The sequence below is a fragment of the Panthera onca genome, chromosome B2 (assembly GCF_046562875.1).
Source record: "Panthera onca isolate mPanOnc1 chromosome B2, mPanOnc1 haplotype 2, whole genome shotgun sequence".
NCBI classification, from domain to species: domain Eukaryota; kingdom Metazoa; phylum Chordata; class Mammalia; order Carnivora; family Felidae; genus Panthera; species Panthera onca.
The window spans coordinates 17,069,318-17,085,965 of record NC_138343.1 but is presented as its reverse complement, the minus strand read 5'-3'; the positions used below and the strand labels follow the sequence as shown (position 1 = coordinate 17,085,965).

At 41.9% G+C, this 16,648-nt stretch overlaps 1 protein-coding gene and 1 long non-coding RNA gene across 2 annotated transcripts in view; both read left to right on the top strand.

The window, feature by feature from the left end:
* The window catches only part of TMEM170B (transmembrane protein 170B), a 33,320-nt gene extending 18,454 nt beyond the window's left edge, over nt 1–14,866 (top strand). The window contains exon 3 of the mRNA XM_060614800.3: nt 10,916–14,866. Within this exon, the coding sequence (XP_060470783.1) occupies nt 10,916–11,046 (131 nt within the window). The 3' untranslated portion in view covers nt 11,047–14,866. The remainder of the gene's footprint in view (nt 1–10,915) is intronic.
* LOC144616353 (uncharacterized) lies at nt 4–7,135 on the top strand. Its single transcript, XR_013555503.2, has 2 exons — nt 4–287; nt 530–7,135. It is a non-coding gene; the product is annotated as an uncharacterized LOC144616353 (long non-coding RNA).
* Nucleotides 14,867–16,648: the final 1,782 nt, after the last annotated feature.

Here is a 16,648-nt window from a genome sequence, read left to right as displayed (position 1 = left end):
AGTTGATTTTGTTTTGTTCAAGGACCTAATTGTATGTGCACCTAACGGTTCTAGTAACTCTGTTCTTATGATGCATGTGACGGTAGTGTAATCTTCCGTGTGGAATATTTTCAGCCCTGATCACACTTTTGGAAGGAAAGATCAGTTCATTTATTCATCGAACAGATAGTTTTTGTGCTTCTGGGTGAAGACTCGTTACGCAAGGTTTGGTGGGAAATAGAAAAACTTGTAAACGTTGCCAAGGGGCGAAGAAATTCACAGGAAAATTTCTCGTCTGGGGCGCCTGGGTGGCGCAGTCGGTTAAGCGTCTGACTTCAGCCAGGTCACGATCTCGCGGTCCGTGAGTTCGAGCCCCGCGTCGGGCTCTGGGCTGATGGCTCGGAGCCTGGAGCCTGTTTCCGATTCTGTGTCTCCCTCTCTCTCTGCCCCTCCCCCGTTCAGGCTCTGTCTCTCTCTGTCCCAAAAATAAAAAAAAAAACAAAAAAAAAAACGTTGAAAAAAAAGAAAATTTCTCGTCTAGTGGATGTAGTTTTTGCTTTAAAGGAACTCCCCGTCTAGTAAGGGAGAGAGGTAGGCACACAAATTTGACTTTGGTAATTGTCATAAAAAAAAAGTGAAAATATAGCCCATAGGTCCTTCACGTTTTCTGCCTGTGACTACAAAATAAAACCGCACTTTCTTCTGAAGCACAAGTTATTATGACACGAATGTCCCCTGACCTAGTAGAAATTGGCCCCTTGAGAAGGTCCCCTGGCCGCGTACAACTTTGCTAGTGCACCGCCCCGTGTGCATTTCCTACAAGCCCTCAGGTGCCTCCCCTCCGGCCGTTTCCTAACACTGGACGGAGGCCCCAGCCTCTGCCTTTGGTTCAGCGAGTTCTAGCTCCTGCATCGGTCGAGCCAGGACTCAGCTGCATCCTGTTGGGACCGGAGGACACTGAAGCCGCTGCCAGGACAGGGCCCTGCAGACAGTGGCTGCTGGGCTCTGCTGCCGTTGGTTTCTGTCACAACCAGTGAATAGTGGGGGCTCCCGTTGCCCTTAGTTTCCGGCCTCCATCCGTCCCTCTGGGGCGGCTCACTGCTGCCACAAGAAGGATGTCGAACTCTCTGGTTGGTTCTTAGCCCTGGAGAGAAGAGTGAGTCCTTTCCTTCTGTAGTTCGAAGGCCTCCTTTTGTAGCCCACCGTCACCTTTTCCCAGAGTGACCGGCATACCTCGCACCCTGGGAGGAGAGCCCTGTTTCCATGTCTCTGCCTCTGTCCCATGGCACTGATATGACAGTCATGAAATAGTTGTTTTTTCATCCTTCATTTACCGTCTGGTTTTTCTGTGTTATTCTGTATTAGGTTTTCGTCGTTGCTGCCTGCAGCCTATAACTTTATCATATGGCATGTCGTCCATTTTGCCACAGAGAGGCCTTATGATTATTAAAACATTTTTAATGCTTATTTATTTTTGAGAGAGAGAGGGAGAGCATGTGTGGGAGAGGGCCAGAAAGAAGGAGACAGAGGATCCGAAGCAGGCTCTGCACCGTGAGCACAGAGCCTGATGTGGGGCTCGAACCCACAAACTGTGAGATCATGACCTGAGCTGAAATCAAGAGTTGGACACACCCAACTGAGCCACTCAGGCACCCCTGCCACTAAGAGGCTTTAAAACAAGTACTCCAGTTTAGCTGAAGCACAGGATATGCATAGTAAAGGAGTAGAGATTCAGCTGGAAAGACCCAGTAGAGCCAAATCCTAGAGGATCTGGGAAGGTGAGCCAGAAAATTTGGGCCTTTTTTTCCTGCAGGGCATGGAAAACAAGAGTCTTGAATGGGGTCGGCAAGGGACAAAGCAGTCCAGTGGAAAAATTTGTTTTAATAGATGATATGTGTAAAGGACCGAGAGAGCACTCTGAAAGCGCCTTCGTCCCCACTGGATTCCCAACAACAATAAAAGGGTACCCGGATCATAGCAGATACTCAGAAAATACTGGTTGGGGGGATAGATGGAGTAGGGGAGGAAGTGCAGAGGGAAGAGAGGAAGAAACGGGGGAGAGAAGAAGGGAGAAGCAAGGGGAAGGAAGAGGGATTGAGAGGCATTGACTGCGATTTGAACTTGAGCCTGGGATCTAAACTAGCTGTGGTTGGAGATGACCTATGGACAACGGCAAAGGGAAAAAGTCTGAGTTGGTTTTATTCACTGTGGTGTCATACAGAGAGGCTTGAAAGGGACTGCCAGTCCTGTGCACCACTGTTATAATTGTGGACCCACCACCAGAGGAGGGAAGAAGGGATAGCTTGTTCAGAGGTTGTAAGTAGTGTGTGGATATACGTGTGTTTACTGGCATAAATTATTGTAAAAGGTTAGAGAGCAGGAGAAATGTCCTTCTATTTCCATTTATCTCTGATGATGCATCTGTGTGTGTATTACCTACTTGCAGTTCATCCAAGAATAAAATAAGCCAATGATTTTAGAGACGGCAGTCTTATATTTTACGCCCTTAAAAACATAAATAGTCTGGCATAATTTCAAGTAAAGATTCCAGGTTAGCAATAAAACATTTAAATTTATTCTGGCTAATCTCTTGACCTGGAGATACTTGAATTAAGAAAACTAGCCCAAGTGTGAATCTTTTAACTATATTTATGTTCTCAATGTTTGTGTCTGTGCACTCATAGCTGTATATTCAGGTCTGCAGATGATTGATTAATATCTATTCTGAATGGGAAAATTGGCTGAATATAGATACATCTATTAAATTTTGCTACTTCTTAGATTTTATTCTGAATACAGTGATCTTTCATTTTAGTTGGTATTTTTTTAATGTTTATTTATTTTTGAGAGAGAGAGACACACACACAGTGTGAGCAGGGGAAGGGCAGAGAGAGAGGGAGACAGAGAATCTGAAACAGGCTCCAGGCTCTGAGTCAGCCTGAGCCTGATGTGGGGCTTGAACGCACGAATGGTGACATCATGACCTGAGCCGAAGTCGGACACTCAACCGACTGAGCCACCCAGGCGCCCCTCATCTTAGTTGGTATTAAGAGAGTTGGGAGAAACTGGGTTTCCATATAATGCCATCAGCTGGCAGTGTAGAGCTAATTTTAGCAAATCTGAAGGTATAAAGTGACATGTCTTTGTTCTGATCACTAATGAGTTTGAACTTCTCTTCCCATGCTTATATATTTAGAATTCTTTCCCTGCAGATTGCTTCCTTAAGTTATGTGTTTACTTTTCTTGGGGGTTCTTCTTTTCTTCTCATTAAACTACAGGGGTTTCTTACACATTTGCGATACGGGTCCCTTGTTGGTTTTGGATTTCACAAGGAACTTCTCAGTCCTTTATCAGTTACCTTCCTCTAGAAATCCTTAATTTCCATGTGATCAGCTCAAAGAGCGTTTTGCCTTATGGTCTATGATTTAATTTAAGAAGTTCTCCCCCACACCAAGGTCAAAATATATGCTGATATATTTTATAACGTTAATTTTATAATTTTACATCTGATATAAAGATCTTTACTTCATCTAAAATAAGAGTCAGTAAACATTTTCTTAAAGGGCTAGATAGGAAATATTTTTTTAATGTTTGCTTGTTTATTTATTTGGAGCACCTGCGAGTGGAGGGGGGAGGGTGCGGCAGAGAGAGAGAGAGAGAGAGAGAGAGAGAGAGAGAGAATCCCAAGAAGGCTCTACCTGTCAGCCGATGCGGGGCTTGAACTCATGAACTGTGAGATCATGACCTGAGCTGACATCAAGAGTCAGACGCTTAACTGACTGAGCCACCCAGGCGCCCCTGGATAAGAAATATTTTAAACATTGCAAGCCGGGTGGTCTCTGTGACAGCTCTTCGGCCCTGCCATTGTAGTGTGAGAGCACGTATAGACTTGTGTAAATGAATAGGCATGGCTTTTTCCAGTAAAACTTTATTTACAAAAACAGGTGCCTGGCATTCAGACATAATTTCATCAATTCCTGACTTGGGTCATGGTGAGTCTCATTTTGGGTTTGGTATTAGACAGCATTCCAGGTATTTCCTCCCACATAGTAAGTCAGTTTCTACCACACCACCCACTGGAAAAAAATGCATCATTTCCACACTGATTCACCTTGTTTGCGTATTATGTTCAAGGTACAAGGGTCTGTCTCTGAACCCTGTTCTGATTTGTTAGTCTTTTTATGCGTTCTTACAGCAAGGTCACATTTTCTTTATCGCTACGGTTTTGTGGCATTTTGCATCTGGTAAGGCTAGATTCCGCTCATTTCTTTTCCTTCTCAAAGTCGGCATAGCTATTTATGGGCTTTTATTCTTTCATATAAATGTTAGAATATGTCTACTCAGTTGCTCAAAAAGTATAATTATGGTTTTTATTGGAATTTAATTGAATGGAGAGGTTGCTTTGGGAAGAACTGGCATATTAAACTGTTCCACCCAAGAACATCTAATAGATTTCCATTTATTTAGGTCATCTTCTAGTCTTTGGTTAGAGTTTAAAAATGTTTTTCTTAACAAGGGGGTTGAATACTTTTGGTGAACTTAATTCTCAGACTCTTCCTATATTATGGTGGTTGTGCTTGGTATCTTTTGAGGACATTGCTTAGTTTTATTGGTGTAGAGAAACACCGTTCCGTTTTCTTTTTTTTTTTTTAATTTTTTAAAATATTCACTTACTTTAGAGAGAGAGAGACAGAGCGTGAACATGGAGAGGCAGAGAGAGAAGGAGACACAGCATCAGAAGCAGGCTCCAGGCTCCAAGCTGTCAGCACAGAGTCTGACGGTGGGGGGGGGGCTCGAACTCACAAACTATGAGATCATGACCTGAGCCAAAGTCAGACGCTTAACTGACTGAGCCACCCAGGCATTCCAACACCGTTCAGGTTTTCTGAATTAACCGAAAGATTAACAAAGCAAAAAACTGGCTCTTTGGACAGATACTAAGATGAATAGATTGCTGGCAAACTAATTTAAATAAGTTGAAAGCAGAAAAGTAAAATATAGAACAAAATAGAATAAATAACTACAGACTCAATAATGTAGAATAAAGAAATATAAAAGCTTTTTGAACAGAGATATAATCCTAAATATAAACTGTCAAAATTGGCATAAGAAGAAAGAAAATATGAATGGGACAATCAGTATATTTAAACAATTGACATGTTGAAGACTTTCTCCTCCCAAAGGAACTCCAGGCTCAAACGGGGCTCACAGAGGAGTTCTACCAAATTTTGAAGGAACGGTTTAGTTCCTGTTTTATCCAAATTATTGCAGAAACGGAAAGAGAAAAAGCTGTGCACAGCTTATTTGCTGAGGCCGAAGTAATCTGGGTAAGCAGCATAAAGAGTGCACAAGAATAGGAGGGTATGGGCTCATTTACCTCGTGAGTGTTATCCTAGGAATGCAGAGATAATTTGGGATCACAAATGACTATGGCTGTATGCCAGGAAAACACGATTTATGGAAACTGAAATTTAAATTTTGTGTAATTTTCATGCATCATGCAATATTCTTCTTTTGACTTTTTCAAAACCATTAAAAAATGTAAAAACCATTCCTAGCTCCCATGCCGCGTCCATGTGATGCGGGGTGCAGGCTGGACCTACGGACCACGGCTTGCCAGCCCCTCATCCGACCGCACAAGCTGACGGAACCCACGCTGTTAAAACCAAATCTGCCTTGGCCTTCACGTCCACTCTCTCTCTCAGGAACTATGGAGGGCGACCCGAATCACTTTCACTGGTGTGACGCCGTGGGCCCTTTGTGTTGTTGGATATTGACATCTTCTGTCCACTGGTGGCTCTTCGTCTAGTCTCTCCTGTCCTTGTAGGTTCATATCTCTCACTGGCCTCCACACCATCGCAGCATTGCTCTCCCCACTTCATCCTCACTCTGCCAGCCTTCGCTAGTCCCTTGGTCCTCATGGGGTCTTTCCTTATTTCTAATTGATTCTGTCTGCCATTGTTGGGAGGGGCAGTTCCGAACATGTATCATTTACTTCAAACATCCTGTTTTGCTTGTGTCTTCTTCATTCTTGCATAACTCAGCCTTGTATTTCCCCAAGAAAATAAAGACCATAATATTTGTATTCTTTCAACTGGCTAGTGTTCAGCCAAATAGACCTTAAAGAGAGTAAAAAAACTAAAGCTCAAATTGGGGGGAGGACCTTTGTTAGCATATATAAATATAGAAAGATTAATATCCAAACTATATTCTAGAAACCCTACGAATCAAATAAGAAAAGGACAACTCGGTAGAAAAAAGGACAAAAGATTTGACAAATGTTTTATGGGGCGATTAGGTGGCTCAGTCAGTTGAGCGTCTGGCTTCGGCTCAGGCCATGATCTCACGGTTCATGAGTTTGAGCCCCCCATCAGGCTCTGTGCTGACAGCTCAGAGCCTGGAGCCTGCTTCAGATTCTGTGTCTCCCTCTCTCTCTCTACCCCTCCCCCACTCACACTCTGTCTGTCTCTCTCTGCCTCTCAAAAAGAAAGAAACGTAATTTAAAAAATTAGAAAAAAAAAAAAGATGTGACAAACATTTTGTAAAAGTAGAAAACCCTACTGGCCATTGATACGTGAAGAAGAGCTCAGTCACATTAATTATTATCAGGGAAATGCAAATTAATCACAGAGATACCTTTTACCCATCAGACTGACAGAGATTTAAAAAAAAAAAAAAAAAGGTATCAACTGCTTCTGAAGATCCGGAGTAACTAGAATATAAATTGGTACAACTTCTTTGGGAGACAGTTTAGCATCACCTTAGCCAAGTTGAAAATGCCCGTAACATGAGACGGAGCAGTCCTACTTTCACCCATGTGATGAAGAGAAACTTTTGACTGCTTATGTGTGCCAAGGGTTGCACGCAAGGATGTTCACAGAAGCAGTGCTTGTCATTGCTCAGTATTGGAAACAAAGGTCATTGGCAGTGGAATGGATCAATTGTGGTATATTCATGTGTCGAATTCTATGCAGTAGCGAAAATGCATGAATTATACCTACACCACACGCACGATACCTTTCAGACCTGTAAGGTATACAGTATCCGTTTACAAAAAATTAGTTTATTCAGAAGGCTAAGTCATATATATTTTTAGGACACAGGAAGGTGGTAAAGCCAAAGAAAAGCAAAGGAATGATAAAAAACAAAAAACAAATACAGGGAGGGAATGGGACGTGACTGAGCAGAGTCCACGGGAACTTCAAAGGAAATAGAGACGTTCTTTTCTTCAGCTGGATAACAGTACTTGGGAATTTGTTATTTTATAACCTACACGTAGTTTTATAAATACTGTTTCCTATCTGCTCACTATTCAATAGCAGTGTTCCCAAGTCCATTTAAGAGGCACACGAAATTGTTTGCCTGCAGATCTTTCAGATCGAGAATTCCACTGACGCAGTCTTTTCTGACCAGTGCTTCTGGGTGTGAAATCATACAGGACTTCTGCACATCTGCTTCTTTTGGAGCGAGGTGGTAACTTCCAAACTGGTCCCTAGCTGATTATCCACAGGAAAGAAAATGAAAATTTATATTCTCATTTGTTTTATTCTCTGCATAACACTCTTTTGCCGACACCCCCAAATCAGTGCTCTGCTCAGTCGTAATCCCTACTTTCAGTTTGGTATGTATCTCCCCAGATTTCTATTTACTTATCACATTTTTTTGTATTTTCCTATAGACATGTTTACATATAGGTGCACTTACATGCGGGTGTATGTACTAGTGGAGAATATATAGTCTTGTGTTCCATTGTCTTTGTTGCATAAATGACATGTCTTAGGTCCTTTCTGAGTTGGTTCATAAAGTTTATATTTTTCCTTTGAAATTGTGTGGGTTTCGTGGTGTGGACTTGGTATAGTTTAACCACTCCAGGCCGATGGACTTGGGTTCTTGCTTTTGACTTTGTGGAGTTTTAGGGTTTTTTGTTTGTGTTTTTGTTTGGTTTTTTGTTTGTTTTGTTCTGTTTGCTTTTACAAAAAGTACTGCCTCGGTTATTCTATGTGTGTTTGTGTGTGTATATGTGTGTCTGTATTCTGGACATTAATCAAGTATATTAATCAAGTGTTCTAGTCTGTCCCTTGATGGGTTCTGCTTATTTTTGTGTAGTCTTTCAGCAGTCCTCTTTTCCTAAGATCATAAATATATTCTCTTATATTTAAATTTTTTTAGCATTTTTATTTATTTTTTGAGAGAGAGAGAGAAAGAGAGAGAGGGAGAACATGAGCGGGGGAGGGGGAGAGAGAGGGAGACACAGAATCCAAAGCAGCTCCAGGCTCTGCACGGTCAGCACAGAGCCCGACGTGGGGCCTGAACCCATGGACTGTGAGATCATGACCTGAGCCGAAGTCGGACACCCAACCGACCGAGCCACCCAGGCGCCCCATATTCTCTTATACTTTAAAATTTACATTCGTAGTTTCGTTTTTAACATTTTGTTCTTTAACCCATCTGAAATTTATCCTGGGGAGCGGTTTGAAGTAGGGACCTAGATTTATGGCGTCCGGTGGCAGCCACGTGTTCCGGCACCATCTGCCGAATGCCGAATGCCCCATGGGAAACACCTGTCTCATCCACTACTGTGGCAACTACCAGCCAAAGTTGAGAGCGCATCCTAGGACCGGTCACTCTCCCAAGACTTACCAAGCATCACCTGTCCGTCTTCACACGCGCCCATTTTACAGCTGAGGAAACAGGGCACACAAGAGGGGAAGTGATTGCCGTGGGTAGCACATTTGGAAGGTGGTGGATTGCAGACTTTAATCCACAGGTCTAGCTCCAGAACCCACGCTCTTCGAGCCATGTAAACGAGTGAAGAAGTTTGACTTGACAGATTTGCTTCCCATTCCCTAGGCCGCTGGAGCTAGTTGAGTGCTCAGTGTTTCCTCTCCTTTGGATCATTTTTGAAAACTTCATGCTGGAAGGATGGAGGCCAAATGGTGTTTTTAAAATTGACGATAGTCTTGGAAATCTGGGGTAAATCCTCATAAAAGCAGAGTATTTCTCAGGTTTAATATAATTTCTGATAACAGAGAAAGCATAAGATCTTGACAATTTTTTAACGTTTGTTTATTATTGAGATGCAGAGCATGAGCGGGGGAGGGGCCGAGAGAGAGGGAGACACAGAATCCGAAGCAGGCCCCAGGCTCTGAGCTGGCAGCACAGAGCCCCACGCGGGGCTTGAACGCACCAACTGTGAGATCATGACCTGAGCCAAAGTCGGACGCTTAACCGACTGAGCCACCCAGGTGCCCCAGATCTTTACAATTTTTAAAGACTGTTATCCAATTCTAAAATTTGAGGATATCACCAATTACACTAGTGAAGTTTATTACTTGATTAAGCAAATGCAGGTGCCATTAGAAGTTTTATTTAATGTTGAGATGATAATTATTCACTTTATGATTTTCTGAATTCCTTGTTCTCTTTTTCAAACAGTGTCAATGTGAAATGATAAAATGCTTTGGGGATTTACAGCCAGACTCACCTAGATTGAAATTCCAGCTCTTGTACTTAGTATTTCCACGGGCTAGTAACTGAGCCTCTGTGAACCTCTGTTTTTTGTCTTTAGGTAATAATACTCTGGAGTGGTGTGGATATTTAAACCAGGTAATATTTGTAAAGGTACTATCAAGAAACATAGTATGTAGGAAATATGATATACATTTTAATTTCCTTCTTAAAAAATGTGTCTAGGGGCGCCTGGGTGGCTCAGTCAGTTAAGTATCCGACTCTTGGTTTCGGCTCAGGTCATGATCTCACAGTTCGTGAGTTCCAGCCCCGCGTCGGGCATTATGCTGACAGTGCAGAGCCTGCGTGGGATTTCTCTCTCCCTCTCTCTCTGCCCCTCCCCAGCTTAGTCTCTCTCTCTCTCTCCCTCTCAAAATAAGCAAACATTTAAAAATGTGCATATAAAGTCCTTGGCTTAGATTAATAATTTGTTTTTCCCTTGTGTATCGCTTTAGAGAAATACGGTTCCTTTTATTTGGGAGATTTTAAGAGAAGTACAGAGATAATTCTTAGCTAATTTTTATGAACAGATTTCTATCTCAAATCATTGTCATTTCAGTGTCTCTGAATCCTCTACTTCTGGTCTTGCTTTTTGTTTGGTCATTCTAGGATAGAGAGACGGTTTTTTTCTAGAGGAAAGTTTTAAGGCCATCTCAATCTGTAAGAAGGCATACTGTAACTTAAATGTTTCATTATATGTACTATATTAATAAGGTGAAGTATTCAATCATATGGGCTCTGCGACTCCTGGGAGTTCTCTCAGGAATTCTCCTGGAGAACCTCTGGGATTCTTTCATTCTCAGAAGTGTGCATCATCTAAACATTTCTCCCAGGACAGGTGTTGAGTTCATCTTCCATTTTTATTAGATGTCAAGATACTAGTCTCTAAATAACTTTACAGGTGTATGCTTTATTAAGAACTGCAATAAACTACTTTATATGGTAGATTCTGAAATGTAGCAGTCTGCTATTCTGATTATCTTATATGACACCTAAGAATTAATTTTTTAAAAAATTTCTTAGTTAATTTAGAATTTTGATTAAGTTCTGTAATTTTCTCTTTTCACTAATAATTATTAATATATTGCATTGTATGTTGATAAAAGTAGTGGTGATGTCTGGCCAGTTCAACGCCCAGGTGAGAGATTCCAATAGCAAATTATTCCTTTTCTATGAACCTGTTCGGTGCCTAGTGACAGCGTGTACTATAAATACGTATTTACAGTTGAATAGGAAAATAAGAGGCCTGTCTTGCAGTTACGTGACGTGGTAAAGCGTGACTTTTACCCATCCCCGGGAAACTTCCGCGGACGGTTCACAAAATGAGAATGATCGATTGCTGAAATGCAAACACCGACGTCGCCTCGGAGCAGGGGGTCACGGAGGGAATGCGTGTGTGATCTTGTTTCTCTGCCCCTCTCTCGTCCAGGTGCAGCCGTCGCCGGCATCTACAGAGTAGCAGGGAAGAACATGGCCCCCCTGGAAGCGCTGGTGTGGGGCGTGGGACAGACTGTATTGACATTAATCATCTCCTTTTCAAGGATCCTCGCCACACTCTGAGGTTTCGGTGGGAATGTCTCACGTCACCGAAGGAAACAGATGTACAGCTTCTCAGAAAATGGCGTTGTTAACGAGCGGGAGTGAAATGGTACCCGAACGTGGAAGGAGCCGGGTCACAAGCGAAGGAAGGCCTTGAGCTGTGTGCAAAGATCGCCCTCTGGTGTTCAAGTGATTGCACTACCGCACTGCACCTTACGTGCCTCCGTCCCGGGCCAGGCGCATTACACTACCGGAAGCTACGAGAGGAAGCACCTTGTTTAGCTGCCAATCAGGTTAACACTGGTGTTGAATCATCGTTGTTAACAGTGTCGTGTTAAGTTACAGGGACGTTTGGAGGAATTGATATATGTGCCAAACTCCTCTTCTTCTTCTTTTTTTGTTTTTTAACATTGATCATGTGACAATTTGCAAGTGTAGATGTAGACGAGTGCTGTGAACCACATCCGACATGAATTCAGGTAACTAGTGAGATTTTTGTCGTGTAACGCTAAATCCCGTATGAGTGCTGAATACCGGATCATTTAATATGATAGGGAAATTACTTGATTTTTCACGTTGAGCGTTTCTGGGATTTAGGGCTTTAATATGTTTAGGCATTATTGTTATTTACTTTAATTTATGTGGAAAATAATACTTAATGGAAAACTAGCTAAACTCTTTTAAGGACTCAAAGTAGACCTGTAGGGTGCATCCTTTCCAGTCACTTAAATAACACTCTTTTAATAGTTTCCCTCCTACGAAACTATTCTGTTGATATGAATTCAGAAACTTTATGGGTCACACACGTTGATTGTAGTTTGTGTGTCATGAAAATATAATTTGGAAATTTTCTTATAACCTTTGTAAGAAAAGAAGTCTGAAATGCATGTTGCATTCTTTGACCCTTCTAAAGAAAGTTTTTGCCATGTGAATCATGGAGAAAACATCTTTATAACTAGTATCTTGGTGGGATTATATTACTTGTTGCACATATCTTGATTTTTGACAAAACATACACAATCTTTAATCTTTCATTCTGGAGTATTAACTATATTTAAAGAGTGGCCTAAATTAGGCTGTGAAAACAAAAAGCCTCATTTGTAGATAAGTAACAAGTAAGTTATATACGAAGAGTAACAAACTATCTTACTTTGGGCATGTGGTAACATGATTTCGCTAAGTAAAAATTGGGGTATATAGTACATAATTTTAAAATTTGGCAGTTAATCTCAGCATATCAGTACAGTCCTGAGCATGTAGTAGAGTGATTCTGTTGTTCAGTTCTTGTTTTATGCTATTATTTACATTTACTAGAATGAAAAAGCCCTGAGCATACAACACTTTAAGAGATTCTGGCAAGATGTAATTGTTTTTAAGAGTACAGGAATAAGGGAAAACACAGAGCCTGGTTGAATTTGTCTCCTACTGAGATTTTTAAAAATACCAGGTATTCTTACAAATGTACTAACTCAAAAAGCCACTGCAGAAAATATCTTAAGGGCAATCCAGAAAATAATCTGCATACTCTAGCCTCACTGTTTTATAAATGATTTGGTAAAAAGTAGTTTTCTATTAGGTCCTGTTCAAATGTAAGAGCTTCATTGCCCACACTACTTCTGTCCACCAAAAAGCAGAATATGTATGCATGATTTACCAGTAAGGAGTTGGGGTAGGGGATACTTTTACCAGTATGGAGGCCAATTTGGGGGGTTTACTAATGCTGTGGCTTGGAAATCTGTTTTAAAAAAAAAACCAATAAGCAACTATGCATCCCTAGAGATCTTTGGAGTAGATCTTAAAATTGATTCTTTTTATTATGTACAAGCCTAGAATTATGTTCATGTGTTCTTTCTATTCCTGATGTTTTCCCAAATTAAATGTAGGCATACATTTCCCAAGTCGGTTTGATTTCTCCGTTTCTTTCAGACTTGAATTGTGTTCTTTACTTTGCCTATTCTGTCAATAATTTCAAGTGTTCATATTCTTTGAGAGGAATTACTGATAATGTGTTTACATTGTTTCAGGTCTATCTACAAAATGGATATTTATTTCAACATATGGTTATTTCATGATTTAGGAAAGTTATCATGGTAAGGGAATAGGGAGCTCATGGTTTGGAATCCAAAATTAGCCACATTAAATCCATCAAGGTGTGGACCAAAGAGATTTTAACTCCTGTTTTTACTCTGGAATGGAAGTATAATTGGATGGAGAATAATTAGTCTGCAGCTGCCCCATCAGGTTGCTTTACGTGATGAAGTGTGTGTGTGTGTGTGTGTGTGTGTGTGTGTGTGTGTGTACTTTGAAACATTAGGGGAGTTTTTGGTTTCTTTGCTGTTTTTTGTTCTTTTCACTGGGATTTTGTGCAACTGTCCCTCTCTTGATGTTTTGAAATGCAGCTGAATAGAGTGAATTGATGAAATTGTCTTAATAGCTATTTCTATGGCGAGATTTTTTTTTAATCGGTGGTTTTCCTACAGAGACAATAGACGCTTGATGATATGTATCTACACACACGTATATATCATTACATCCATATATCTAAAGCTGCTATATATGAATATAGTCTAATTGGGAAGCTTTTGTTCAGTGAACGCTTTTCATGTTCTAGTGGAGAATTTTGTATGTTTGTTCAGTTGAGTGATCTTTTAAATAGGTAAGGATGTGTGAGATTTTTGAATTTGGGGAAATTTTTCTTGGTTTAGTCATGCTGGAGACCCTTGTTTGTGATATGACAGAAGCCCTTATTGATGTATTTGGGTGACACCTTCTTAAAATTTATGTGTGATCTAGCAGTAAACTTTCTATGTGACATATGCGGGAAGGAAGGGGGAAATCCTTCAGCGTTTACACTCCTTATTTAAAAAAAAAAATGTTTATTAAAATACCACTGACAGGGAAATCAGTTCCCCAAAGAAGAGACCTCTGGCCCAGTGCCCAAACAAATTCTTATTTAACAGACTGATGAGAACTGTCCATAGAGCAGAATTAGTCGGGGGGCGGAGCCATCTAAGCTAATAAGTAATAAGTCACCCTTTTAAATGCAAGAGGTGCAAGGAATCTGCACTGAGGGGTGACTCCACTGGTTGCTAGGAGGAGGAGATTTCTAGACGGCGGCCCTGTTCGGTGTTTGCGGCTTAGTCTCTCTTACTCTGGATCTCAGTGGATACTAGCCAGTGTTACGGTTTATTACCCAGTATACTTTCTTAGTATTTGCAACGTAGGTTTCCACGGCCCGAAGTAAGGGTCTGTTTGTACTTGAAGTGAGAGCTAAGGAGATGAGCTGCCCTGTATAGCATGCATTTGTGATATAAGGAAGAGGGGTAAGTTAAAATCAGTGTTGTCCAAAAGGTCTTTGTTAGAGAACATCTAATGAAGACATGAGCGGGGCCGCCACGTGAAGCCGACACTCACCAACTGACTCAATTTTGTAAATGTTTTTTGGTGGATCTGCTATCTTCAAAGTGCTGTGCTGAGTATTTCCTGTAGTAAGTACAGGGATGACCGAGACGGATCCTGCCCTTGGGTCCTCCAAGAGCCGGCAAGATGATTACAAATCCTAAAAAGGTTGGGACACTTGGCTTCCCGAGTTTCGGTTCGAGAGCTCAAGTCCTGTTCCCTCCCCTCAAATTCTGTTTTTCCCAGCTTATCCACGGAAGGAAATATCTGCAACTGAGATCTCATTACTGGGGCAGAGTGGAGAGAATACTAGACTCCAAGCTCAGCAACATCGATTTGAATCCAGGGCTCAGCACTTGTTGATGTTTTGTTTGTGAACACGAAACAGTACACGTCTGGTAGTGAATGACCAATAGATAGTCATTAGAATTTTTTAATTACATTTTTTTTTTTTTTTTAAATTTTTTTTTTCCAACGTTTTTTTATTTATTTTTGGGACAGAGAGAGACAGAGCATGAACGGGGGAGGGGCAGAGAGAGAGGGAGACACAGAATCGGAAACAGGCTCCAGGCTCCGAGCCGTCAGCCCAGAGCCCGATGCAGGGCTCGAACTCACGGACCGCGAGATCGTGACCTGGCCGAAGTCGGACGCTTAACCGACTGCGCCACCCAGGCGCCCCTAATTACATTTTTTAATGCCAACTGAATACGTTGTTTTATAAAATTCATCTATTTTCTTCAATTTCCACCTTTTCCGTGCATATACTTTAAGAAGGAAACTAAAAAGTGTCTCTTAATAATCTTGCTTCCTTTGCCTCCTCTCCATCTCTCTCTCTTTAAAAGTTTTTAAAGTTTATTTATTTTGAGAGAGAGAGAGACAGAGAGAGACAGAGTGAACAGGGGAGGGGCAGACAGAGAGAGAGAATTCCAAGCAGGCTCCACACTGTCAGCACAGGGCCCAATGCGGGGCCCGAACTCACAAACCGCGAGGTCATGACCTGAGCCGAAACCAAGAGTTGGATGCTTAACTGAGTCCCCCAGTCACCCCCCTCTCCCCCTCTTGATTTTGAAAATCAGCAGATACTCCTCTAAGACCACTTCTGGGAGTTGGTGGTGGTGGAAATGGCCAGGACCAGCAGGGTTAAATTGCCAGTCGTGTTCACCACTAGTTAAAAGAGGAAAAGGGTGAGGGTAACCGGCGCTGACTCCTTTGCCTTATCCTGCTCACTTCCCTTGGATCATTCAGGCAACATTCACTGAATCCCACCTGCAGCTTACTATCCTGGTAGGGACGGGAAAGGGTGTCCTTTAGGAGTCCCATCTTTCCAAGCTGCCGCCCTGGCCTTTGGGCTTCCTGTGTCAGAAAGAGAACTGGGCTTCAGTGCCCACCAAGTCCTTCCTCCCACGGACCAAAGGTGCTCACGCCCAGCCTGTTTGTTTCCAACTTCAAGGAAATACTGCTGTTTTTCATTTATGTCCTCTTTATAATTCAGGAAGTCACAAGATGCTAAGAATATTGTCCGAAATATTCTCAAACGACTTCACTCTTGCTACTAAAATGCTTTCCTCTCAGAAAAGTCTTAATCAGAATCTCTTCAGAGAGTCCTTACCTGCTTGTAAGATGTGAAGAACACGGAAAGTTAGGAAGAAATTCTGGTAGGCCCAAATTACGGGGAAGTTGGCAATAAACTTGCTGGGCAGCTGCATCAGTTGTTCCTTCTAAGAACCAGAGGTGAGACTCTCGGTGCTGACAGTTGGCTGGTCATCCGTCAGACCAGGTGGCTCATAACGTCCCCGAACTCCCAGTCCTTCTTATAACGTCTTGCAGGGAGACTCTTCAGGTGCAAAAGGACATTATTTGATTAAAGATGAGAAAGTTTTTCAAGCACGTGGCAGCATTTTGTAGCAGCGGGGTGTTTAAAGATGGGAAGAAAAGCTGGGAGGTAACGCAGGAAAGCCTGGGTGCGCGCTGAAGGCCCCTACGTGATGTGAACACAGCTCCCCCTTGTGTTAGGGTCGTAAACTACACTGTGTGAGTCTGTCTCCTGCACGTTGAAACATGCTGTTTCTTTATTTGTGAGGCTTAACTGGCCACAGAGCATTTGAAATCCTAGTACATTTGTGTGTGTGTGTGTGTGTGTGTGTGTGTGTGTGTGTGTGTGGTAGGTTTTCCTTTCTCATGAAAGGGTCTCTGTTCGGTGTAGGCAATACAGTGTTTTTGAGGA